Consider the following 27,614-nt stretch of genomic DNA (forward strand, 5'->3'; position numbering starts at 1 on the left):
GCAGGATCGGTAGGACGCAGCCGCGAGTTCGTCACAATGCAATGGTTCGATCCGGAGGTGCAGCTTGCGTGGGCGTTGATTAGCTCCGCAAAAGGGGCAGAGTCGTTTCTCTCGGCCGATTATAAAATATTCCGCAGGTAGAGACCAGCAGCTAGTCGGGAATAATGGAGGATAATGGTGAAAGGACCGGAGGACTTTATCAATGGGAATTGGCGTGGTTCTAATGGGCACGAGCCTGGACAATGGTCCGCCAGGGCGGATGGTCAACGTTTGCCTCGTGTCGCCCCCCACTTTTTGTTTCTCTCATCCTGTCGATGGTCAGCTGCGAACACCCCCGCAGCTGTTCCGTTTGTTCGATTGACGATCTTCGTAGCCTCACCCGGCTTCTACTTTTCCTCTGCGTTAGCTATTTCTCGCGACAATTATTGCCCTCGAACCATTAGCCAGGGCCAGTACGGCCCGCGCCCGGGGTTAAGAAAATTTTGTCCCGTGAAACGATTATATCGAAACGCCACGTGGTTGGCGCGGTATCGTTGGGGTGGGAAGGTAGAACGGTTCTTCGGAAATGAACGAAAGCATCGAGCGAAGAGAGAATCGAAGCGTGCGAGCAAACGTGCGAAACGCGCGATATGTACGCCATAATAGTCGAACGAGATTTGCCTAGCCGAGTGGAAACTTATTATTTTTAACGACAGGGATAAGGACTAATGAGATCATTTTTCGATTAATTACTTTCCAATTTAATTACGTGAACCACGTGACGATATATTGACCAAGGCAATGTAATATGTATACAAGCGACGGTAAATTGTACATATTCCCTCTTTAGCCAGCAGCCGTGCGATCAAAAGTTTAACGCCAACGACTCAATCGAATATTTCAAGCATCACGATTCTCTCGTGTCTAACAGCTTTTCAAGCGTAGTCAGTCCGTGCAGTCAGAGAATTAATCACACCCTGGAGGAAGGGTTGGTCATCAAGGGGCACGGACACGGGCACGGGCGAGTTGTACGGAGACAGATAGCCCGGGAATTTCTCTTAGACCGCATCAACCGTTTGCATAATAAACTGACTCGAATATCAGCTGTTTCTTAGTTTTTTTTTTTTTTTTTTTTTTTTAGAATCTTCCTTTGGTTTCGCATGCTAGAAAATGCGATTCGCCTATATATTTTCACTGGTGTAGCGTACACAGTGTATAATAGTGTATAATACACAGTGTAAAAGGAAAAAGAAGAAAATGAGAGAAAGCGAAAAGAAGAAATATGTGCGGTAACGGGGTATAGATACAAGAGCGATAAACGAACGTTAGAATTTCAGTCAACTTCCAGCTTCGTTTCAACGACGTATAAAGCTAGACTATTAAATTAACACCTCGGCTCGGTTTAATTACATACGATTGCATTTGAGTATAATTTGAAAGCATACAAGCACAGCGTAAAATTTATAATGCTAGAGACGCAATATTTTACTCTATTTTTGTCTGTAACGGCCAAGCTTAATGTCGTTCGTTGAAATAAACAAGATTATATCCAGCAATCCAGCTGGAGTAACAGCGATGCTGTTCGAAAGATGAAATATTTCGGCAATTAAAAACCAGAGGTGAACAACTCTGACGGAAATAATGGTCGAATCATTAACCGTCATTTTAGCCTGCGGAAACGGCTTAATTGCCGTTCTTCGACCATCGTAAAAGATTGCCAGAGCTCTGAATGCAACTTGTATATACTACCAGCTGATTCGAGAATAGGCGATCGTCAACTTTTCCAACGCGTTCTTCGACGATGAAAAAATAACCTGTTACCTGTTCGTAGACGAATTATTAGCGAATTTAGCAGTTTCGAACACGTTTCGCGTTGCCAAATCTTAATGCGAACGATTTTCATCGAACGGTTATCTATCATAGAGCTAATCGTGTGCGAACCTGTCTGATCCAAATTTAACTTGCTCGTTGCGCTTTATAGTCGCGTAGCATTTGCGAACATCGGTATATCACCTTCTTTAACGAGCTTTTCGTTTCATACGCTAATCTGCGCTACGTAAAATCGTGTATCTGTATTCTCTATATTAGGTACGCGCGACTCCAATGCTTCGAATTTCCTTCGTGTACGCTATGTGGCCGATAAATTATTTATTATAAAGCAATTTCTGCAAAATTGTAACAAGACTTTGGAAAAACCTGTAACAAAGGGAGGTGATTTAACGACTGAAAAGGAAACGCTTCTCGTACGACAATCGTAAAAATAGCACTCTGCTCGTTTGCTTGCAACGCTTTTCTCTCAACGTGGGTGGGACATTTTAGAATCACCATGTACGTATATCGTAGCACGTGAAGTAATGGCTTTCTGTCCCTATGGCAGTACCTACTTACACCGATAACAGTAAATCCGTTAGCGCAGCTGGTTCCGAGACGTATATCCTTTCTTAATTTTCCTAGACCAAATTATCAACCAACGATCCTCCGTGTTACGATCGTTTAAAACGACACGATCGAACAATTTTCGCGAATCGAGATCATTTCGCGAGCAGCTGGCTACGATTCATCGAGACAGCCGATCTCGATGACGTTCGAGAATTTCGTTCACGCGCGTAATTCAGTTTTCAAAGGGCGAGTTTAAGCCAATGGCAATTATCGCGAACCGGCTAAACGAGCGGCATTAATCGTCCCTCATTGGACATTGCCAATCGAGCGGGTAAAACTTGGCCTGGTCAAAGCGTAAATCTTACTAATGGCGCGGTTGCACGCGCCTCTATGAAACGTCTTCGGGAAACCTGCCCCGTTAATTCCTTCTTTATTTATCAAACTACCGACTTGGATCTTTACTTACTTTACTTACAAAGAATCGTAAGGATCGTAATTCGGAGAAGCGTGGTTTCCCCTTCCTATGACGTATAGACGATTGATAATAACAGTCAACTTCGTTTGATATTACAACGTTAATTTATCTAAGCTTTAAGTGACTGTAGCCGAGCTGGTGGACGAACGTGGAGTTTTCACAGTGGAAATGGGTTCAAAGATACTGAGTTACCTAAATCGAACGAATCTAAAAACTGTTATTTGAAACGAGAAACAAGCATTAATTATGCATTACGCGCTAAACTCGTTTCTAAACGTGTACTTAATGATAGAACAGTCGACTTACTCGTACTATACTTGTGTATTTTAAGCTTTATGTATCTATTAACGTGGTAACTTTTACCTCGTGCTCAAGGATTATAATTATCAAATCTAGCGAAATCTAAAAAGATAATAGACGTAAAGTAAAAAATATGGAAAATAATTTTGTGAATATTGCGAAAGCTAAAGCCAAGCGGTGGTTTGTTTGGGTTCGTTAGGTTGATAACACGATCGAAAATGGTGGAAACCCGCGAGATGTGCCAGGACAGGATTCGTATAATTAGCATAGATATTTATTCGCAGCAAGGTAAACACTTCGCAATGCCGTATGTATCAGAGGAAGAAGGTAAATCCAACTAAAGTATCGTTCGAAGATAGTTAATCGATAGTTGAAATTGACTGGCAATGACTAACGTAGCAAGAGAATTGGTGAAAATACTAGCGAAATAGCGGGGATAATGATCTGAAACGTATAATTACAAATTTTGCATTGAAGTTCATAAGCGACAGCCTAAAGCACGCGTAAATCGACACGATTATCTCTATGCATCTGCTTATTTCCAGGCACCAGTAGATCATTCGATATTGCTTAAAAGAAAAAGTATTGAAAAACGAGGGAAAGAAAACGCTCGTTACACTGTTTTCACTCTCGCACGGAAACGCACTACGGAATATAGCTGTATTCGATATGTATACGTATACCTACCTACATGAGCTGCTCATTGAACATCCAATTAATACTATCCGAACGATTCTCGAAATGTCGAATAACCTGCCGATCCGCTCGTTCGAACGAGTGGCCTGATTTTTCAACGAAAGCGTTTAGACCGGTTTCCCAAGAGGACAGCACACAGCGGCTGCTCCGTTTTCTCGCCTCTCGCGTCGTTTGGCAGAACGGTCGGTGGACAGACGGAGGGGACGCTTAATTACCATGTATCGTTGTAAAATCGTTTAGCGAAGCCGGGAAGAAGTCGTAGTCAAAGCCGGGTCTGAGGCTGTAAGAATTAAGCGCGAGGCCGTGAGGATTATTCGCATGGATACGCGACTCTCGCAATCTTATCGGCAGTTTATTTACCTATATTATTCAATAGCGCGATAGCAGGTAACGGCGAAGAATCGTGCACGATGTACAGAAATGAAGTCGAATTTTTTCGAACGATGCTGCTACTAATTTCGAAACCACGTAAGAATTAAAGGCTTGATTCGTTGCTCGAAACGTAAAGCGTACGAGCATCTTTCTTTCGTAAAAGAGACGTCGAGTAGATAGACCTGGTAAATACCGGCCGATGGAAAAAGGAAATACGATATAATAATATGCGATGGCCGAGATCTGCTGTAACTTTGGCCGGTTCGTTACAGCTAGAGATACGAGTGCATTAGTGACGGCAGATTGACCCGTTGGTCGAACGCCGCCGTTTAAATTGCATCGCATCCAGAACAATGTTCACGTGCATTGCCACGCAATGATCCACTCAGGCGCGTCCTCGTCCATTCGCTTGGACCTGCCGCGCCGACTCCTTCCGAGAGGGTACTAGCATCGGTCGTCTCCTGATTAGGTTAACGAAATGGTTCGGTTATAGGTTTGTAAGCCGCGTGACCGATCGGTACGTCGCAGATCTTCTTAACTCTCTGTTCGGCATCTCTGTTGGACGTTTAAAGCGCTGTCACGACTTGATCCTTCGAGAATCCTCTCGTCTCTTCGATTTCATTTCTCGCGCGGATTCTTATTAATCAGCGACTTTCAATTGCAATTTCACGTCGTCGATCGGACGATCGTGAAACGAAACGAACGAATCACGTACGGCTCATTTCGTTCCAACGAAACGAAAATTCGATCCCTTCTCTCTCTCTCTCTCTCTCTCTCTCTCTCTCTCTTGCAAATAAATCGAAAACCGTCGTCAGTTTCGCGATATCTTCGAAAGATGCGCAGATACGTTATCGATTACTTGTCGGCAATCAACGTTACGATCGTATTGGAAGAAAATCGTCTTTAAGAAATAGCGATGACGTTGCAGGTGTCCGGAAAAGATTGACTGTCTCTGTTGTTGCAATTCGACCGTGCCCCTGAGACCATTTAAATAATAATTCGTCGTAAAAGGGTCCCGTCTTGATCGCAACGCGAACACGCACGCCACCAGTTTAACACGCACGCCCCCTTTCTCTGTGCTCCCTCGCGTGCCACGCCTTTCGCTCGTTATTGCCACGATGATTATTACGATTATTACGACTTCGTTTGCGGTTGCCGTCGGCAAAGGCTTCCAAGTCAAATACGATGACAGCGAGGTACTTTATTAGACCGGCGCCGATAAGAAATGTCGCTGCCCCCGAAAGTTTCAGATTAACAGGCGGATATCATTTTAAATTTCCTTCTGTGCTTAATCTTTATAGCTGGAATGCGGATATACGCGCGTTTATGGAAACTTTCAAGGTGCAAAAATGTAGACACAGAATGCACGTGCATAGAGATTAGCACAGGCACGTTCGATAAACGTGAAATAAGTATCTAGCTTGTAGTTTTTTAAATATGCGTAAAAATTCGCGGTGTAGCGAATAAAGCGCGTTCAACTATCGTGACATTCGCGCAACTTTTACCAAACGTAGATGTCGTTCGATATAAACGTAGTAGTAGTAGTATCATTGGATAAAAATAATAATTTGTAAAATTCGTGGCTGTCGAATTTTCTGAAGATAGGCAGGGAATATATAGCGTAAGTAGCGAAAATGCTACTTCAAATGAAACCATGTCGATGTCGTGGCATATCGGAAAGGTAGGGGAACAAGTTCCGTAGGAGTAAAAGGGGACGAAGATACCGATGTCTCGTTGCTTCGAACAAACAATCTGGATGAATCAAAATATTGTGAAATGTTGACGGACGTAGGTAATGGATGCAGAAGTTAGCGATCGCCTAGAGTCTTGGAGGGGGTCGCGGGGGGGGGGGGGAAGCACGTCCGAGGGTACCGAAAATCAGAGAAACACGGAAAGCATCGATCGCAAACGAGTCTCGGTCGGCACTCGAGGTACACAGGTACACGCCAGTCTCTTGGAGGCGGTGTAAGTGCACGACGAGCAAAGTACCGTTGGTCAGGATTAGATCGAAATTGATTCCTCGTCTGGGCAGATAAACGCGTTAACCGCGAGTCTGTACGGTGTGTACGGCGATATCGATGGATTTTTCACGCGCGTCCACGGGATCGCGCGGATCCGCGTGCACACGGACCGCGCGATCGCAGTTCGACAGGGAAGGAGAGAGTTGCGATCGCTCGGGCAACACAAAGGGTGTACGCCCCGGAGGGCCGCCGAAAGGCGAACCGCCAAGAAACTCGACCGGCCGCGATTACAAATAACGATAAATTCCCCGGTCCGAGCAGCGGTAACATTAAAACCCTCTCACACTCGGTGTTGCGGCCGTGAATTGGTGTAGCTGGCTGTCCCACGGGGAAGTTGGCGCGAGGAACGATCATGATTTCGCCCGAACGAGATAAGGGTTTCGCGTATGACATGCCCGGACCTGGACTCGCCGCCGCCCCCCTCCCCCCCCCCTCGCTCGAAGACCCGACCAACTTCTACTTCTAGATTGGAATCCATAGCAGCGACTTGTAGCGTTCTGAGCTCCGGTCCGCGAGCATCGATCGGCCTTCTTTATTCATTTGCAAACGAATAAATAAGCGTACAGACCGAGGCACGGTGTACGCGGCTGGTCGATAAGATAGAGTCCTGTAAATCTGCTGGTTACTTAACAGGTCGCCGAACGATCTTCCCTCTCCCTCTCGACCCCTCTTTTTCGCGGCCACCTCCACCTCCTTCACCTTCCTCTTTCACCTTCTTGCCCCACCTCCCCCTCCCTCTTTCGCCAGGTCGTCGCGCTGCGCCGGCTCGCGAGGTTCTTTATTACTTCATGCCGGGCAGACGGTGTTTTTCTTTCTGAGCTGCCTTCGTTCGAAGATAACAAAGCCTCGACACGGTTAACGCGTTACTGATCGCCTAACAAACACGCGGATCGCAATAACTTCAGCTACAGACTCGCGCGATGAAAACGTCGGAGATTCGAGACGAGGAGGGACGTGAACGTGTCTAACCGAGAGAACTGGCGATCGGGGTTTTCATGGGAGCAGGCAGCCGGAGAACAAGAGCGTAGTCCTGCGGAAAGTTTCGCGAGAAGATACGCGTGTACGGTTTATTGCGATGTTTGTCCTGGCGATGATAGATCGGCTTGTTGGGAAACGAAAAGTTCGTCGAGGATCGTTGTCCTCGATAGGGGATAAACCTATCTTCGTCCGTAATTTCGAACGTACGTAGCTACGTATTCGTACAAGTGTATACATGTATAAGCATGATAGTTTTAGGCGTTCGCCACGCTGTGTTTTTCAACTTGTAAGAATGTCGCTCGCTTGATTTTACAGTCAACTGGCAACTTGTCAGCGATCCCATCTCTTTTAAACGATAAATATTATACAACAGCTAGGAGATGCTGGACCTCCTCCTGGGCTACGTTCGCAAACGGGCAACGTTTCGCTTTCCGTCATGCCGTTCGTAGGAACCACGTGTCACGTGATTTACGATAATTCAAGAGCTCCCGCGAATGGGCTTGGTCTTTTGAGGCCAGCAGTCGGCAGATTTCTTCGGATTTCTTTATGGACCGTGCGAAATTCTGTGCAACCCGTCGAACAACTACCCTACGGTACTGCCGTACCTTCGTGAAACTTCAAAGCTATTTCGCTACTACAGACCGATCGAGTTTTAAAACGCATAATTCGCCGACTAAGAGATGAAAAATTACTAGCGAAATATATGGTACGCATTATTGAAAAGGTATATACCGATTTGCTCGTCACGTTACAGGACTTAGCCTTACAAACTAAATATACGTAGGTATACGCTATACGCTGGATGCTTTGAAAAACACGTAGCGATATCGAGCTACCATTGCACGAGCAGACGATTGCCATTTAACAGTGGAAGGAATCGAAGGAATCGAAGGAATCGAAGGAATCGGCACTCGGTGGTCGCGGTAAAATACCCCTTCTGCCTTGTGGCAACGTATCCCATTGCGAAGATCGAGCCCCCAGCGAAGAAGAAAAACGATCCGGCCGTAACTCATCGAGCCGACAGCAGTCACTCGCGAACAAAGGGAACCCGGTCGCGAAGATCGCGAGCGGGGTGTTGGACGGGGGGCTCGGAGTTGCAAATATGGCAATCGTAATGGAAGGAGACTTCCATCTTGCGCTTTAGTGTCTACCCGGAGATAGATTAACCGTGTGCAACCGCGGCTATGCCTGGCTGCCGCCCCCACCGTCCCCGGCGCGGCCCGCACAAAAGTATAATATGTACTATCGTCTGTCCTTTGCTCGCCGAGGAAAACCTTCCCATACCCCTCCACCTTGTTCCGGTACCCCACTCCCGGGGACGGCGATTGCGACTGCGACGGATCGGCTCGGCTCGGCTCGGCGCGGCGGAGTGGCAGAGTGGCGAAGTGGGAGGCGGAGGAGGCAAACCGGGCGGTGGTGGTTCATTACACGGCACGAATACCTTGGCCCCGGTGAGAAAGTGTGTATTCACATGCACGCGGTGCAAGCAGCCGCGTATGCAACGAGTAAGAAAGCGTATTAGGTACGCAGGCATGCGATCCCGGGTAAAGGAGGGCGGTCCGAGAAGACAGGTGCGAGCCAATCGCGGCCCGCCACGTGCAATTTCCCTCGGCGTCTCTCTTTCCCCGTTCATTTCTCATTCCTCCTCTATCTCTTCCCTGCCTCCCTCTTGTCTTCCGCCGCCTCCGCCGCCTCTCGTCGTCGCCACGCCGTCACACCGCCGTGCCGTGCCGCGGCGCCGCGCCGAACCGCGCTGCTAACTTATTTAAACGAGACTCGACCCCGTCACTACGAGTACGAATCCCTTTCGTATTCGGTACCGATGCGCCGTGACTCTACGCTCCACAGGCAGATGGAGGGAGAGGGAGAGAGAGGGGGAGGGGTGGGAGAGGGGGGGAGGGAGAGAGAGAGAAAGAGAGAGAGAGAGAGCGAGCAACGACCCCCGCAACGATTCTTCGCCCGCTGCTTTTATCGATCGGCCTCCTTTGTCCCGCGACCTTGTACTCCACAGGATGCACCAACCCCTTTGCTTCCTGGAAAAACCGCTTCTCCTTTGCCTTCTCGCTGCCTCTATCCTACACCCGCGTTTATACAGATCCGGTCTAGGAATATAGTTACAGTCGAAAACCGATCTCGAACCGATCTCGCCTTCGATCGTGAACGAATCTCCACCTCTATAGGATCTATGTCGATCGATTATCCATCTCGTAGAACGTAAGACGCGTCGTTCGATGCATCCGCGAAATTAACCGCAACAGACGGAAAATTAGCCTGTGCAGCAAGCCGTGTAGCAGTGGCCGTAAATTTCAAGGAACCTCGTCAGCGGAGAGATCGAAGATTCCCCCGGACAGGAAGTGTCTTCCAGGCTGCAAGGCGTTAGCTATCCGGTCTGGCCCGTAGTGAAACTGTCGGAGAGGAACCGTCCATCAGTGTGTTCCTCCAGGCAAATTCGTAGTTTGTTCCAAGCGAAATGTTTATACTGTTCGGTTAAGGGAAGCGGAATAACTACTATCGCTACCGTTGCTGCTGTTCCTATTGCTGCTCCTATTGCTGCTCCTACCGCTGCTCCTGCTGCTACTGCTCCTGCTGCTGCTGCTGCTGCTCCTGCTACTCCTCCGACGTGAATTATGACTTCCGACCCATTTTCGCATTGTCGCGGAGCCCGGGGGCTCGTTAGCCTCCGCTGGAGCGAGGCTTTCCTCCGGTTTATGATTTACTGCCGAGCGTAAATCATCCGCCCGAGGCCCAAGGTTGTTCGTTCGTTGGACAAAAGTCGCTCGGTCGCTCGCGGCACGGGCCGAGACAGTTGAACAGGAGGTTGCGTAACCACTGGCCGAAGGCCTGCACGTACTTTTGACCTGCAGAAGAGGCTGCTCGTCCAAGCAAAGAATCACGTTCGAACCCCTGCTGCAACCACCTGCGCTCTCCTCGTTGCCGTACGTTCCCCGCGCTCTTTCCCATTTATCCCTGCAATTGTTTTCGTCAATGGCGTTCGACCGAGTTGATTTTCGTTACTTCGGGAATGATAACGATGCAAGTTGATTTCACCGACAGTACTCTGGATATAGAATGGAAACTAAGGACGTCGTAGTCACGGGCAATTTGCACACCGGGCAATCTTTTACTTGAGAAATTGATAACGCGCAACGTGACAACGTGCGGTGCGACTACGTACCACGTAGTGCGCGTAATTTGTAAGTAGCAATTTCATTAACCGCGGACAAGCGTTTCTAGAATTTACAAATTTCTCTAAATTCCTCGAGTATTCTTACGATACGATGTCGCGTAATTTATGTTTGCCGAATAGCAAGAATTGTTTGATGATTAATTCGCATTTAAAAAGCGATGAATCGAACGTAAAAGCAAAACTCTTCGAACTCAAGATGACGAAACGTATGACGTTTCGACGGTAAAGCAAGCTAGTAGTAGATGGTCTTCGAGAGGTCGAAAGCTGTTCACGAAGCCGTACGAGATACCGGTGTTCGCGCCCGATAACGAGTAATCGAATTAAAGCTATTTTATGGCCAGTACAGATAATCCAGTAAGGTTCTATGGAGTCGTTGCGTTCGACGCGCCCAGCTGTTTCTTTGTTCGAAAAGCTACGCTCTAGCCAGTCTGCTTTCGTTTGTCGCCCGTGTGAAGCCTGTTACCAGCCGATTAATTCATAGGAAATTCAGGCCTCTCGTGTCTGGTCGTCGATCTTCGATTTGTCACGCGTTGTCTCGTGCCCAAATCGTCGATCGTCGTTCGTGCGCTACTTATGAAATTACACGAAACTAAATACGTTTGTAAAATTGTTTAACGCGTCGAAGAGACAAACGATAAAACGAGCTTTCCGTTTCTCGGGTAAAACCGTATCCAACGGTAAGAAGTCAGGTTTCCTTTAAATTCGAGCATCGTTGTTTCTTCAACGCTGTCCAACGCTATTCGCAAATATCGAGATAAATTTATCGGACAGCTTTTTCGTTTGAACGTTTGAACGTTTAAAGCGAGAGCAGCACGCCGCAGGCCTAATGGTACAGTTATCTTGTTGCCGCTTCGAGGACATTCGAAGATGAAAATAATTTGAATGGATTCGTCGTCGATGAAAATGGAAAGTAGATATTTGCGTTGGTCGCGACTAGCAAACTAGAAAGTGCTACGCGGTTTCTGGTTAAAGAAAAAAGCAAAAAAACAAAATAAAACAAGGCTGGGATTATTTTGTAAAAGGTCGTTATCCATTGACAATTCCGAGAATCTCGAGACCAACCGGAAGATAACGAAACGATGGAGAAACGTCAGAGGGTACGAAGAAGGCGTCGATAAGTAGCAATCTGTCTTCCCGTTATTTTAAGCATCTCCGTCTCAGAAGCATTTCTCCAAGCAAAGTATACGTGGCTCCTTTTTCACCGCCAGATTCTTGAATCTTTAGTGCCGTGTTCGAATCGAGAATCGCCCGTGGAAGAAAAGAGAAATAAATGTGGAAGAAGAGAGAGAAAGGAGAGAGAGAAAGGAGAGAGAAAGAAGAGAGAGAGAGAAAGAGAGAGAGAGAGAAGAGAGAAAGAAATGAGAAGGAAAAGAGAAAGAAAAGAAGAAAGGAGAGACGTCTAGACTCTAGACGCATTCCAGAGGACCAAAGGGAGTCTATCTGTTCGACGAGCGGCATCGTCTCACACTCCGCTGCCGCTGCCGCCGCCACCACCACCACCCTCCCCCCCCCCCGCCGCCGCTCCCCGAGGCAGCCGAGAGACTGGGCTCGCGGGGAGCAAAATGAAAAGCGGACGCGTGCAGCGTATGACTCCGGTGGCCGGTTCGCACGAAACGAAGCCGTAGGATCCGGAAGTCGGTTCGGCGTAGGTGGAACCGGCGAAGAAGGGGTTTCCTCTGTATGATAATTAATAACCGGGCGCTGAGTGGTTCGGCGAAGCCCCGCCTCTTACCCCCTGATTTATGAACCGCGCCGCCTTCCTTGTCATAACCGTGCGTATGTATAGAGGCTTGCGCGCGGTGGAGGGAGCGCCAGCTAGTGGGGGCGAGCGCGGGAGGACAGGGTGGGGGAAAGGGTGACGCGTGACGTTGCGCGACGCGACGCTACCTACGCCCAGGCCGGCTCTTTACCAAGCGATCAGTCGGTTCTCTCTCGTCCTTGCCGGATGACATCGTTCGACACGCGGACGTCCGGCCGAAACGCAGCGCAACTTACACGCGCCTCCGCGAGTCGGCGCCACGCACGAGCTTCCTGCTCCGCGAACCCGTGGAATCATGCAGCTCATGAGATGGAGTATCACGCGCCGCCTCGAATGCCGCGGCGTCAAGCAGGCCATCTGCGGACCCTCCAGACTCTCGTGCGCACGATTTTCCGGTACGCAACCGCTGACCTTGAACGCATCTCCACGCCGCGCCGACGACTTCCCGCAAATTCGCCCTCTCTCTGTCTACCTCTGTGGCCGCTCTGGTTCCTCCGGCCCCTCTGGCCCCACTGACCTCTCCGGCCCCACTGGTCCCTCTGCCCCCTCCCCGATTCTCCCGCTCTCCTCTCCATCTTTCTCCCTCTCCCTCTCCCTGTCCCTTTCCCTCTCCCTCTCTTTCCCGTCACAGAAGAGATCACGTTGCACGTTTCATTCTACGTTTTCCCCGTTCGAGAAAAGTTCGTCTCGCGTACTACGAGTGATGGAAAGTTGTTCGAGTCGGAGGTTGCAGAGTTTTCTAGTGGATGGTTACATCGGGTGGCGAATGAAACGTTGTAACTGGTGCGATTCGAACGGGTCCGACTGGTCCGCCGGGAATAGTAATCGAGCGATTTCCATTTTTCATTGGCCCCGGTGCGCGTATTAAAAGTTTCCAGCGGTGTGGGTTTCGCGCGCCGCGCTCCGGAATACTAATCGCCGCGCCGTCGTTTCTTATCATCGTCGCGAACGTGCATGATCCTCTCTCTCTCTCTCTCTCTCTCTCTCTCCACTGAGTTTATCGTCACGGTCCCTGTCTGCCGCTGTTTTCCTTTCGTTTGTACCCGTATCCAGCGGTTCGTTATATTTTTCGTGTTCCCGTTTTCAAGAACGGAAAATCGTGCGCGCCGATCGTACGAACGCCATCTTCTGTCCGGCGTCGATAAGCCTGGGTGGTAAATAAAATCGGAACGAATCCGATTAATCATTCTGCCTCGGTTTCACCGCGACACCGTACATTTTAAATATGACGCGCCGACTTGCCAAGCGTTCGGCCCGTTCCAGCCTTGGCGAGCGTTCGCTTTAGCCGTGAAGCGAAACCTTATGAGCTTTCATCTTCGACCGTTAAACTGGTTCCAGCTGGTGACGTTCGTTACTTTCCTATTCTCTCTTCTTATCGAATCGAAACGTACAAATTCTCGGTATTGCGAAATCCTTGGATCGATCGAACGATTCGAATCGGACTCGATACGACGAACGTTTACCTTCTCACGTTTCTATGTTGCAAGCTGCAAGCTCGACCAACCTAGAGTACGTAAAACGCTTGTAAAATATTCAAACTATCGCTGTAGGCTATCTAGAAGATTCCTTTTCTTTTTTCTTTTTTCTTTCTTCTTCTTCTTTTTTATTAAACTCGATTTTTCTCCATCGTTCGTAGCAAAATGGCGTTGTCAATCGAGATTTGTAATCGATTCAGCCCGATCGATCGATAAGCTATTCGTCATACTCGTCACGTACGAACGATAAAACGTTTTGCTCGGTCCGACACCTTCTTACCAATCCGTTCTAGTTGTCGAGCATGAAAATCCAGGTTTTGGACATTCGCTTCTTTAGCGACGAAACTTGTCGCGGATATTCTCGTTTCTCGTACGTTGTGAAAATTGTAGGACCAACCAAGTTTCTCTCGCGAGAAGCGTATACACGTTTGAACCTTGCGGATCGATGATTAGACTTGGAATAAGGAAGATGCATCGTGCAACGCTTCCACGCGTACCATATACCCCTACTCGTCTTACTTAATACGTATGTAAAGTTGGTTCGTCGAATGCTCTTTGCTGCATCGGTAACGCGCTGAACTGTCTATTTGAAATTCACACGACACACCGTATCTCGAACGACCGATGCTTTGTATATATATATATATATATTTTTTTTTTCGTCATTAGTGCGATACGCACAAACGATTTGAACGTTGAATACAGATGATACTTTGGCACGGTTTCTTCGCGCTGATGTCGTCCTCGCTACACGGAAGGTAGCTCGATCTGGCTTCTACGTCTCTTCCTCGTCGCCGTACATAGGAAAAGATACAAGTTTCTACGCGCAGTTTCAGTAGCAACGAAATAATATTGAATAATTCGTAGGATATTTAACGTTCAACGGGGAGAAACGACACGGTTGATTTCCGATGACCAATCGAAAGCTAATCGCGGTGTCACGTGTGTATTGCAGGTGAAGAAAATGAGTTTACGTCGGATGGCGAGGAGAGTGGCGGTGGAGGAGTCGGCGGAGACGAAGCGGTGGACCTCACGGCATCCAGGTGCCATCAGGGCGAGGAGGACGACAAGGATCAGGAAGACGCTTTGGAGGAGGATGAAGAGGAAGGCGTGGACGAGCAGGACGAGCAAGATGATGACGAGGAAGGATCGCGCAAGCAAATGCATCACAGGCAGGATGCGGAGAACAACAACAATTTCGTAGAAGGTGGAGCCGCTGGCGGCCTGTTCCCGCCCGCTGGAACCAGTCATGTGACCCTGGAAGCTCTGCAGAACACGAAAGTGGCGGTGGCTCAGTTCGCGGCGACGGCGTTGGCCGGTGGCGCGGACAGCGAGGCCGCTCTGCAGGACTTGGCGTTGCTTCAAAGCACCCTGTACACCTTGCAACATCAGCAAGTGTTTCAACTGCAGCTGATCAGCCAACTGCAGCAGCAACTGTCCATCACGCACAATCAGTCGGTGCAACAGCAAGGCCCGGGTGAGCCGTCGGATAGCAAGGAGATATCTCCGTCGCCGATCATCCAGCCTAAACCTTTGTCGAGCCTAACGTCGCCTCCGTCGTCGCGTCCACCGAGTCATCGGCAAACCTCGCCGGCTCCCGTGACGCCGAACCTGGCTCAGGAAAGACCCACGCCGACCAGCAGCGCGTCCCCGTTGAACATCCCGTTGGCGTCGTCGAACGCGACCGGCACGACCTCGACTACCAGTACCAGTAGCCAGATGCCGATGTCTCATCAGATACCGCCTCTCTGTTCGATCAGTTCTTCCCTAGCTTCGTCCATCATAACCAACACCGATCCGCCACCGTTGCACGAGCCGAACACCCTGGAGATGCTGCAGAAGAGAGCGCAGGAGGTGCTGGACAACGCGAGCCAGGGACTTTTGGCGAATAACCTGGCCGACGAGCTGGCGTTCAGAGGTGGAAAAGGCTCCCGTCTCTCCCCGTACGATTCAAAGTCTGGTAGCGGTCGCGGCGAGCCATTCTTCAAGCACCGATGCCGGTATTGCGGCAAGGTGTTCGGCAGCGACTCGGCGCTTCAGATCCACATACGATCGCACACAGGTGAGCGACCCTTTAAATGCAACGTCTGCGGCAGCCGCTTCACCACGAAAGGGAACCTGAAGGTCCACTTCCAGAGGCATACGGCCAAGTTTCCACATGTTAAGATGAACCCGAATCCCGTTCCGGAACACCTGGACAAGTACCACCCACCCTTGCTACAACAAATCGCCTCCGGTCAGAGACCGATGCCGTCACCGCCACCGCCACCACCTTCTCACCATCCCTCTTTTCACCCGGCGGCGGCGCACGGTTTCTTACCACCTCAGCCGCCCTTGCCGCTCAGTTTAGCCCTTCCCGGTATGCCACCCTTGTACAGATCGCCGGTTGTCGCTCATCGGGACGATCAGGACGTGCCGGAGAACCTGAGCAAACCCGTTACCACTGCCCCGATCACCTCGCCACATTCCCCCGCGGTTGTGTCCAATTCTCGTCATTCCTTTCACGACAATCACCATCACCACCACAACCAACAACAACAACAACAACAACAACAACATCAAAAGCAGCAGCTCGAGCAGAGGGACGAGATGAAGCTGGAGCAGCGATCGCCTATGCAGGAACAATACCAACGACAGCAACGATCTATGAGCCAGGAACCGACCGAGAGGATAACGCCGAAGAAAGAGCCGGAGGAGGCCGAGGAGCCCACGGAGGAGGAGAGCGAGGATTTCGAGGAGACGACCAGACGGTATTTAAATTCACCCCAATCCTCCGTCAATCCACCCTCTCAACCGCAGACTTACGAAGACTGTAGCATGGACAGTAAGATGAGCGGTCGACTGGAGGGTGACGGCGACATGGAAGTCGACGAGGAGATCGAGGAGCAGCCGGAAAATTTGTCCGGTCGTGGAACCATCAATCGTTTGCCGCAACACGTTGTCGCGTACCCCGGCGCCTCCCCTGCGAGTAGTAGCGCGAGCAGTGGAAGCCTTCAAACATCGTTCGCGGGAATTCTGTTCCCAGGGCCACCGGCGCACCATCAAATACCCCATCACGCCGCACCACCAGCCGTAAACGCGTCCGCCGCCGTCTCTACCAACGAGATGATCGATCCGGCCAAGGATCCGGCTATCTATTCCAGTCTGTTGCCACGGCCGGGCAGCAACGACAACTCCTGGGAAAGTTTGATCGAGATAACCAAGACCTCGGAAACGTCCAAGTTGCAGCAGTTGGTCGACAACATCGAGCACAAGCTGACCGATCCTAACCAGTGCGTTATCTGCCACCGTGTGCTGTCCTGCAAGAGCGCACTGCAGATGCATTACAGGACTCACACGGGCGAGCGTCCGTTCAAGTGCAAGATCTGCGGCCGGGCGTTTACCACCAAGGGAAACTTGAAGACTCACATGGGCGTTCACAGGGCGAAACCGCCGCTCAGAATGTTGCATCAGTGCCCCGTTTGTCACAAGAAATTTACCAACGCGTTGGTGCTTCAGCAGCACATACGATTGCACACCGGCGAGCCGACGGAGCTCAGTCCGGAGCAAATTCAAGCCGGCGAGGTGAACGAGTTCCCGCCGGGTTATCCGCACCATCCGTTGGCGTCGTTCCTTCCTCAAGGCTTTCCACCGATTCATCCCGCGGGACCTGGATTCCCGTTAAGCTTTCCTCCAACTCGCCAACAGCTGGAGAGACAGGCTCAGGAAAACGACATCGACGCGAAGGACGAGCCCCAACAGCATCATCATCAACAACAACAGCATCAGCATCAGCAGCAGCAGCAGCAACAGCAGCAGCAACAGCAACAACAACAGCAGCAGCAGCATCAGCAGCAACAGCATCAGGCAAGGTACGCGGAGGAGCACAGCGAGGAAGCGGACGACCAGGAGGACGAGGAGGACGATCGCAGAGAGGAGGACGAGAGGTGCAATCGCGACGCGAGTCGCGGCGACCTAGAGGACGAGCAGGATCGCGAAAGCGAAGAAAACGATCACAAGGACGTGTCTTTGCCCAGCTTCTCGACCTCGCTGGCCGCTCTCGAGAATCAGGTGCGAACGATCACGACGACAGCCGCATCGACCATAGGAAACGCCGCCAGGTCGCCGCCGTTTCACCGTTACAACGGCAGCGAGAAGAGCAACAGTCCGCCGAATCCTGGCGCGCCGTTAGATTTGACGCCTCGGGCATCGTCCACTCCGGCCTCGGTGGCGTCAGTGCCAACGCCACCTCCGCAAACCACCACCCACCATCCGCATCCGTTCGGCATGTTCGCAGGCCTGCTGCAAGCGGTCTCATCGTCGCCGTCTACCAGCAGCATCGGTTCGTCGAGCATAAACAGCGTCAGCTCGATAAACGCCGTGACTCCTGGAAGCGGCGCCGCCGGGCCCTTGGCTTCCCTGACCACGTCAGCCGTGTTGGCTGCTACGTCCACCTACAACCCGCTCGGCCTGGCTGTCGGAGGGCCAGCAGGTAGGCGCTGCTAGCATCAGGGCGAGCTGCAGTTCCTGCTACACCTCCCGATCGATCTGACACGATTCACCGATCCTCACCGCCAGTCTGACTGATTCGTCCACCTTTATCCAAGCTGTATATCGACGTATCCTATTTGTGGTGTAGCCGGACCTAGCACTCCTACCCTCCCGCTTGACACTCTTTTTATTATCTCTTTGAACACCTATGATCTCTCTCTCTTCTGTCTGTCTGTCTGTCTCTCTCTCTCTCTCTCTCTTTATCTATCTATCTATCTATCTATCTATCTATCTATCTATCTATCTATCTATCTATCTATCCATCCATCCATCTCTCTCTCTCTCTCTCTCTCTCTCTGTCTCTCTCTCACGCTCTCTCTTAATTTGAATCACACTCTTCGACATGAAAAAAAGAAAAAAAGAAGAAGGAGAAATACGGATAGACTAGATACAGAACTTGCGTGCACAAATATCAGTTGTTGTATTCCTTTTTTGCGTAAGGAAGGATCGAAACTATGGACATTTGATAAGTAAATAAATAAATTTCTTTGCAAAGAACGGACTGTTGCCTGTACAATTCATTTCACTCCTTCCGTCGAAGAAAACCAAGCGAGTCTAACGTTGTTCTCGGGGCAACTACGGCACGCGGATAACGATCAGCTTCGAGTTCCGGAGGCTCGCGTTCGCCAGCGGTCGTTCTCGGCCGGCGTCCGCTCCGCGCGTTTTGACGATTAGATTAGAGCCTGTTCTCTCTCTCTCTCTCTCTCCCCCTTTCTCTATCTATCTCTCCCTCTCTCTCTCTCTCTCTCTCTCTCTCTCTCTCTGTCTTTCGCGTTCGTGACGGATAGTTTACGAGAGTCGAATCGCGGTTACAAATTGCTTTCACGGACGGTAGAAGCGTGTGAAAGTGTCGGGAAGCAATTGTAAAGAAGTACGATCTGTTACAGTGCGTGGAAACACCACGTGTAATATCTGCTACAAGACATTTGCGTGCAACTCCGCGCTGGAGATTCATTACCGGAGCCACACGAAGGAACGACCTTTCAAATGCAGCATATGCGACAGAGGCTTTTCCACAAAGGTAACGTGTAACTTTCTTACGTTCGATGGGATCGGGACGATGGAATTGGACGCGCTCATTCCGAGAATTGTTTGCTGCTCGCCAAACGAGCGTCGAGAGGAATCGTGCAACGAATCGAATCGATCAAATACGATCGCCTCGTTCCTAATAACCTGTAAATCTATTCTTCTCTTCCGGTATTCTTTCCTAATCGTTTTTCTTCTCGTTTATCGTTGAAATTTAAAGGTCGTGACGGATTTTTTGCCACGTTCCAGCAATCATTTTCACTTACCTGTTGGAAAAAGACGTAAGACGTTATCGAAATTTCCAGTTTGATTCGCTTTTAACGACTCGAACGCTTCACAGTACGAGAACAACTTGGAACGCTTAATTATCAAAGTCTCGAGAAAATCGAAGAATCGTTAGCGAGTGAAAAGTTTTCGTTATTTTAATTGCCTGATCGTCCTTTATAAATATACGAATATGGGCAAAAGTTGAAGGAAAGGAAGAACGCGAAGAAACGTTTGTACACGAAGGTATAGTAAGGTTCGTAGTTATAAGTGAAGTTATAAGTCTCGTGCCAATCCGTTAGACGCAAATTAAGATTTCGGATTTCGAGTGCATCGGATTGCTCTCTCTCTTTCTGCCGATACGTACGAATCGATGTAAAAGTAACGCTACATCATATCGATACTGTATAATAAAGTATTAGGATTAACGCTACGACTAATACCACGTTAAAAAAAAAAAAGAAAATAGATGCAAGTCGGCGATCCAGTTGCGCGATTCCTTCGCGGCGAACGTTTACGCTTTGTTGCTTTTAGAGAGGGAAATAGATACTAATGCGATATATGCGAATTAACAACATATTAAGGGAAACTCGAACGACGAATCGATAATCGTAAAAAAAAATAGAAAATCACGATACAAATCGCGCCGATCGGTTCAGGTTTGGCCAGCTCTGTATCTTTGTTTTTTCTACGATACTTTCAGAACGATGGTTCCGGGCAGCAAGCATGCATCTGTGCGTCTCAACCGTTGCCCGCTAACAGTTCGATCACTTCACCCGATCCTCAATTTGGATCAGCGTGCGCCAGTAGTCGAGAAAAAGCGAAACGCAGGCGGCGGCGGCGACCTGAGGATCGGAAGAACCGGGGGCGGAAAGGAGCCGGAGGGGGGCGGGGGCTGACGCCTGTCTATCCTGCCATCCGCCTACCCCCGCTGATGTCGCCCGCCCTCGGACTTCTACCCTCGGCGCACGGCCTCCTGGTAAGAGCCTGCTGCATTTTGACAATGAAACAACAACTATGATAACACCACTATGTATTCTTCGTTCGACCTTACGCAATTCATTTTCTCTTTCCTCCTTTCTTCTTTCTTCTCTCTTCTGTCTTCACTCTTCTTTCTTCTCTTTTCTCTCTTCTCTCTTCTTTCTTCTTTCTGCTTTCTTCTTTCTTCTTTCTTCTTTTTTCCTGAGAAGACGAGCGTATAGAACGTCGACTCAATTTGGGCCAGTCGACTAATTGAAAAAGCCTTCGAATTTGTCGTACGATTCGACCGTGATTATACCTTTTGTCCGAATAACCTATAGAAGATATTTGTCCAAGTAAGGAAAAGTTGAAAAGCGATACGACGTCGAATCGCGAGAAATTATGCAGAGTGGTGTGATCGATGAAGTGATTGAACTCGAAGCTGTCTGGTTCGCGACGATGTAACCGAACAATGTTTTCTCTCACACAGGGGAACATGAAGCAGCACATGCTGACTCACAAGATCCGCGACATGCCGCCGCATTTGTTCAGCGACTCGAAGCAGCAACACCAACAGCAATCTCAGGAGCACGAAACCTCGAGAAGTCCGATGTGCGCGGAGGATTCGAGCTTACCGCCGCCGCCGCCACCGCCCCCACCGCCTCCTCCACCGATGCCTCCGACTTCGATGGAACAAAGCATCGCCGTGAAGAGATCGCCGCCAGAGGGGGAGCTGCCAGCACCAAAGAGACCAGCCAGTAAGTAGCTTGGAAACCGGTTGAAAAACGTTTTGATCGGTCTGCTTCTTCATCGAGCACAGTTCGAACGATCCAAGAGGCTTCGCTCGCCATGTTCAACTGTTTCTCGCTACCAGAGATCGCCGTCGAGCTTCGGTCGAAACGCGAAAGTAGCCACCGCTGTTTCACGTATATACACCAGCTTCGCTTACTCGTGCACTCGCTTGCGCTTCCCTCCGAATCACGCGCTCTCTGCCCTGCCGACAGGTTGCTTCGCTTTCTCCTTCATTTCTCGTTTCTTTCGTCTTCCGTCCTGAATCTTGCCCGCGAACGGATAATTTTTCCGAGATAAAACTCTCTCTCTCTCTTCCTCTCTTCTATCTATCTATCTATCTATCTATCTATCTATCTATCTATCTATCTATCTCCCTCCTCTATCATCTCTCTATCTCCTCTCTCTCTCTCTCTCTCTCTCTCTCGAAGAAAAGAGACAAGCTTGAGAACCTTCGTTAAACTTGCGTCAGGGTCTGTTCAGCGAAACTCTGTGTGTGTATTTGCAGGCGTGCCGAGCAAACACTTGTGCCAGATTTGCAATAAGAATTTCTCCTCATCTTCGGCGCTGCAGATCCATATGAGAACTCACACAGGCGACAAACCGTTCCGATGCACCGTCTGCCAGAAGGCCTTCACCACCAAGGGCAATCTCAAGGTATACGCATCATTTTTCCTGTTTCTCCCCGTCTATCTGTCTCTCTCATTCTTTCACTCTTACTATCATTCTCACTGTCTGTCTCTGTCTCTCTCTATGTCTCTCTCTCTCTCTCTCTCTCTCTATCTCTCTCTCTCTCTCTATCTATCTATCTACCTATCTATCTATCTATCTACCTATCTATCTATCTATCTATCTATCTATCTGTATCTCTCTCTCTCTCTTTCTTTCTATTTCTGTCTCTGTCCGTTACTTTCTCTGTTATCCGTCAGTTTTCCCGTCTCTCTTCTCTCTCCGGTATCCCGTTATCCCCGTGTCTCTGGATTCTTCGAGTTTATTCACTAACATCAGCTAGCTGCTACCGCTTGTACTAACGCTGACGCGTAACGTACAGGAACGAAAAAGAAAGATACTGCAAAGCTCGATGAAAGATCAGCGACACCGAAGAAGATCGTTAACAGTCGCGTTGACTGGAGGTTTCGCTTCTTCTGATCGTAGGTACACATGGGTACCCATATGTGGACCAACGGAGCTTCTCGACGAGGTCGTCGAATGTCCCTGGATCTGCCTCCCCTACCCATCACTCCCAAGGACTCGGAGTTTCTGCAGCGTCGGCCGGATCTTTTCTATCCGTATCTACCCGCGCCATTCCTTAACGGCGTGCAGCAGAAGGTGAGCGATTATTTGAAAATTTCCTATCGCGAAGAGAGATTTCGATCTTGTTTCGCCTCGATCGTTACCATTTCGATAATATCGAGGAGGATTAGAGGAATTGAACGGTACGGCTGCATCGACTACTCGTTGGCTCTTTGAATCTCTTTGAACCGCATACGATACGTTTTAACCTATCATTGCCAACTAGAAGCCAACTAACCGAAGAACAATGCCGGACAAAATGCCACTAGATGACCGGATACCGCGAGAGAAAGAAAAAACCTGTAATTGTACTTTTCCTCCAACCATATGAAAATACGCGCGATCTAAAGAAGATACCGAGAAAGCTAAAGGGCCTGGCCCGGCATCTAGAGTCCGCGTCGCGACTCCGAGAAACGAGCCATCGTCGCGAGACGATCGACGATCGTTCTTTCTTTCGTCCGCTTCTTAGTTTCGTAATTCCGTTCGATTGGCCGCCGAATAAAACTAACCTATGGATGGGCGCGCGTTGCTTACAGCTGAACGAGATCTCGGTGATTCAAAGCAACAACGGTCTACCGAGTCACTCCGTGGCCGCTGGCAAGTACGCTGGATTATTCGGCTCGGTGTACGCGGCTGGAGCTGGCTTCCCCCTGGACAAGCAACCGATGGTGGCAGCGAACAGTAACGGACCGCTGCTCGACGGCAAGTCCTCGATCCCGTCTGGGTCCATGCTCTTTCAAACGCCATCGCCCTCCCACTCACCAGGCACGCCAAGTTCCAACGGAAGCAATCAGAGCAGCGCGAACGTGTCCTCGTGGACAGGCGACGCTCTTCAGCATCATTTCGACAGGGAGCCGCCGACCAGGTCGGAGGGCAACTCGACTCCGCCTTCGGCTCGACTTCCGCCGCCCGCGGCGGCCAGGGGTGAAGGACTGGCCACGTGAACCTCCGTCAACGACACATATCCTTCTTCCTCGAGGCTTCACGTTTTCGGTGACTGAACTCCGTCCTGGCTGTCATACAGACATAGAGACAGAGAGAGAGAGAGCGAAAGAGACCGCGAGAGAGAGAGAGAGAGAGAGAACGAGAGAGAGCGAGAGAGAGAGAGAGAGAACGAGAGAGAGAGCGGGAGAGCGGGAGAGAACGAGAAAGAGAGAGAGAGAGAGAGAGAGAGAGACGTTTATATGGAGCCGGAAGTAGTGTTTCAGTGCATTTCGCGAGCCGAAGAACTCGGACGTGTCGAACGTCCGACGACATATCTTTCTTGATCCCCAGAGCCAGAGCAGATACCATGTTCCTATTGTCACACTAGTCTTAAACGCGATCGAGAGGACCTTGGAAGGAGCACGAACTTCGATAACCGGGTCCCTCTTGAGAACTCTTCTCCGCGTCACGTGCTTTCGCACGAGGGACGACGGACGCGGTGCCTAGACTGAGTCCACGAGGGCCGCAAGACACGTGGCGCCGCGACGTCCTGGCCCTCCACACTCTGACCGTCCATACGCGACAGTGGTGGTCACCTCACACTTAGAGTTATCGTACGTTATTATTATAAAATACGCCTATACGGGGTATATTGTCTGATCGATACCACCTCCGAACGTTGTGGTTCTCGTACGCGATGAAACACGGAGGTTAAAACGCGCGTCGTCGTCCATTTCAAAATTTCGGTGTCGATTAGAATCTCGAGCCGATCTCCGATTTCAGCATTTGACTTTATTTCGTGAACGAAGATAAGAATGTCCGAGGTACAACCGCCGGTTATACGAGATATCCCGTACAGGAAGATATAAATATATACATAAAGAAAGAAGATGATATATATATATATATATACATAAATATATATAAATATATAGATATATAAATATTGTATCGGTGCGAAGAGGTATGAGTTGTATACACGTGCGAGTACATGCGTCGCTTTCTTTCTCTTTTCTTTTCTTTTTCTTTTTTTCTTCTTTTCTTCTTTTCTTTTCTTTTTTTTTTCCCCCTTTCCCTCCGAGTGAACGGCGTTTTTAGGAGTTTCGAAGCGGGCCCGGCAGCGCCCTCGCTGTGATATGAGAGGAGCAGCCTGCAATCATTTAAACCAATGTACTTATACTTTGTATCATAGTATTATTATTTACACTGGATGTACAGCGCGCACCGCCAACGTGTCCCGTCGTTATTTTATACGGAAAGACAGCCGACGTCGTTTTGCGTTCCCCCCGTACCCATCGATCTCGAGTGTTTTCCTAGGTCCAACACCTCGTTCAACTGCCGTTCGGTCAAACTGCGATTCTTTCTCGGTCAACGAGATGCATGGTTACGCGTAGAATCGACGCTGTGTTTATACGGAATCCACGAGACTGGTCTTCCTCTTTCTTCTAATTTCTTCTTACCGAAGATAAGTATCGATATAAGATAAGTTGCACGGTAAACCAACTTCCGACGATGATCCATCGACGATCGAATTGAAAGAAACAGATATTTAAACCGTGAGTAACTTTGGTAAAGTTTATATAAACGTTTGTTTAGGCTTTTTATCTGATTTGTCATCGAACGTGAAAGATCGTAAGTATCTAAAAAAGAAAGCAATCCTGGTGGATCGCAGGATGGAAAAAGCTAATGCGGGACAAGCGACGTTATTTTCTACGCGCGTAGAAAGCTCGGATTCTCGTAGAGTTACGTCGAAGCGCGCCAACGATAACGTCACTTGGCCCGAGCGTGTGTTTGTTAGGAATCGTGGAAACGGAAGTGAAAAGCAAGCAACGCTTGGAAATGGATATTACGCGAGCTCAGTGGTAACGAAGAGACGCGTAACCTCGTTTAGGAAGGCCGCGTGGCGAAAGAGAACGGAAATTCGAAGAAAGGATTTGTTATCGGTAATCGTACGTTGGGAAGAAATCTATCGAATAGGATGCGAATACGAGGCGATCGAACAGGCATACGTGGTGTGCGACGGTGTGCGACTGTGCGCGATCGATCGCCATCGAGTTCGTTCGTACTCGAAAAGTAATACTCTCGTGTATAATGGCTTTCCTGTATGTTCTCGCGTTTAGTCGTTTTAAATGCGAACAAAGGATAGGATAAATAAATAAAAATACTAATAATAGATGAGATACGATACGCATGTAAAGAAACGTGTAAAAAGTAACGATAGCAATGCTGCATACGTGTGTCCATTAAGCACTTTACGTAATTTATCTGATTTTTAACTAGCTTAGACGTAACTTTTTAAGAACTCGGTCGATTCGACAACTCTCGTTGCAAAACAAGAGGATAATAACAGGAGCCACGGTGTATCGCGGTTCTGGCGGTCTGCCGGTCTACCGGTCTCCACGGTGGCTATACGTTGATCAAGAATTGCGGAAAACGACTAATTATTTTACGATCGAGGACGTTAGATAGAAATGCTTGGCGAATTTCAGACGAAAGTTTCGTACGAAGATACGCAGATACTGTGTAGCTAGCGGTGGAAATAAAAAATATATATATATATATATATATATATATTTGAACAGAATTAGCCTTTTCAACAAATTGAAAGGAGAAAATATATTTGAAAGATATTCGATAGAACCGTCTGTGGTTTGCGCGCTAATTTCTCTCTGTTTAATTTAATTAATTTCGATTCTCTCTGTTTTCGCATTTCTTAATCAATTTCTTAATAATAAATTTCATTCCATCGCTGTATCCGCGTAAAAGTGAGAAAACCGCGAACCAGATGAAAGAAAACTAGCTACGGCTGGAAACTAACGGCTTCGATCGCCAGGAATAAAGCGGACAGATTTGTACGAGCAGTGTATGGAGGAACAAGCAGCCGAAAGAACAAAGGGTACGAGTGTCTTTTAACGTTCTCGCGTAAACGTGTTTCTGAAAATATGGTGGCTCGCGAAATGGAATCGATTCACAGTTGACCGTCTGCCAGTGACGGTCGAATCCACGCCTTCGGCAGTATTTCGTTTCTTACGTTCGTTATGAAATTCACTGAAAAATCATGTCGATAAACATACGTGTCTATTTGTACGACGGTTTTACGATATGCGTTTATTTTACGATAGTGATCGTTCGTCGTGCGAATCCACGATAAAGGAAATTAATTGCGATAATTTGTAAGGAAACTCTTTTTGTAAAGAAACACGGTCCGATAATGATTGTCGATTCATCCGGCAACAATGAGAAGAGAAAATGAAAGAAGAACAAGAAACCGTATTAAATAAATTTGTGTTAGAAAGGAAAAGAAGAAAACGATACGATTGATAATACTAGGAGAGAGCGCTCGAGAGTGTAAAAGATAGTGTTTAGGGAAACAATCAAAAGTCTCCTTTCTCACAGTGACTATCGTATACATGTATACGTGTATATAGATACCGTTGTAAATAACAAACACACGATAAGTATAAAAGGCAAAAATGTCGGGTTAGAGAAGTGGATGTAAGTCGTTAGTGTGCTATTAAAAATGTTTCGTAAGTTAAGTGGAACGTTTGCTAGTTTCACGAGTGCAGATGTTTCGCGTGCTTGCACAATGGTTTGCGTTTTTAAATTAAGGAATGGACGAGAGAAAAAAGAAAAAAGAAAAAAGAAAAATGAAAAACGCAAAAGGAAAAGAAAAGAAAAGATGGGAAAGGGGGCACGGAAAGGCTGGCAGCTATTCCCCGATTGCAAGTCCTGTGAAGTTGTCCAAAACAAAAAGTATTGCTTGTACGATCTTAGGTTTTCTGTACATATTGTATAATCCATGTATAAACACGAATCTTGCTAGTTACGCAACTTGTCTCATTGTAGTTGAATTACGTTACGGATCATTATATCTATATCACTTCAACAATAAACAATTATTATGAGAACGAGTTGCATCCGGTGTTTTCATTTTCGTTTTGCTACGTGGAAATCGTTAACCGTCGATTTGCTTCGCGAAAAATACTTCGCCGCAAAAATACTTTCGTAGTCGCAAACTGAAAAGTTCCGCAAATTTCAAATTTACGTTTGTTCGCGCTCTACTTTCCCGACTAGCTCGTATACCAACGTATCCGTCTCTATCGTACCGACTGTCGATATCGTGGCAGTTGTAGTTGATAACTGCCATATAGCAGTTGCAATAGGAATAGACGCTCGTCTGCAATTTCAATGGAAAACGACTAGACAC

General features: G+C 48.5%; 1 protein-coding gene across 10 annotated transcripts in view; it reads left to right on the top strand.

Annotated features, from left to right (window-relative positions):
- The window catches only part of LOC122570608 (homeotic protein spalt-major-like), a 75,211-nt gene extending 47,891 nt beyond the window's left edge, over positions 1 to 27,320 (top strand). For 2 of the 10 annotated variants that reach the window (XM_043733130.1, XM_043733136.1), the window contains 7 exons: positions 14,577 to 18,092; positions 19,039 to 19,172; positions 20,145 to 20,420; positions 20,892 to 21,159; positions 21,699 to 21,847; positions 22,346 to 22,519; positions 23,020 to 27,320. In XM_043733130.1, coding sequence (XP_043589065.1) covers positions 14,577 to 18,092; positions 19,039 to 19,172; positions 20,145 to 20,420; positions 20,892 to 21,159; positions 21,699 to 21,847; positions 22,346 to 22,519; positions 23,020 to 23,427 — 4,925 coding nt within the window. In that variant the 3' untranslated portion in view covers positions 23,428 to 27,320. The other 8 variants (XM_043733131.1, XM_043733135.1, XM_043733133.1 and 5 more) reach the window with 8 other exon arrangements.
- Positions 27,321 to 27,614: the final 294 nt, after the last annotated feature.

Source organism: Bombus pyrosoma, linkage group LG9 (genome assembly GCF_014825855.1).
Source record: "Bombus pyrosoma isolate SC7728 linkage group LG9, ASM1482585v1, whole genome shotgun sequence".
NCBI lineage: Eukaryota > Metazoa > Arthropoda > Insecta > Hymenoptera > Apidae > Bombus > Bombus pyrosoma.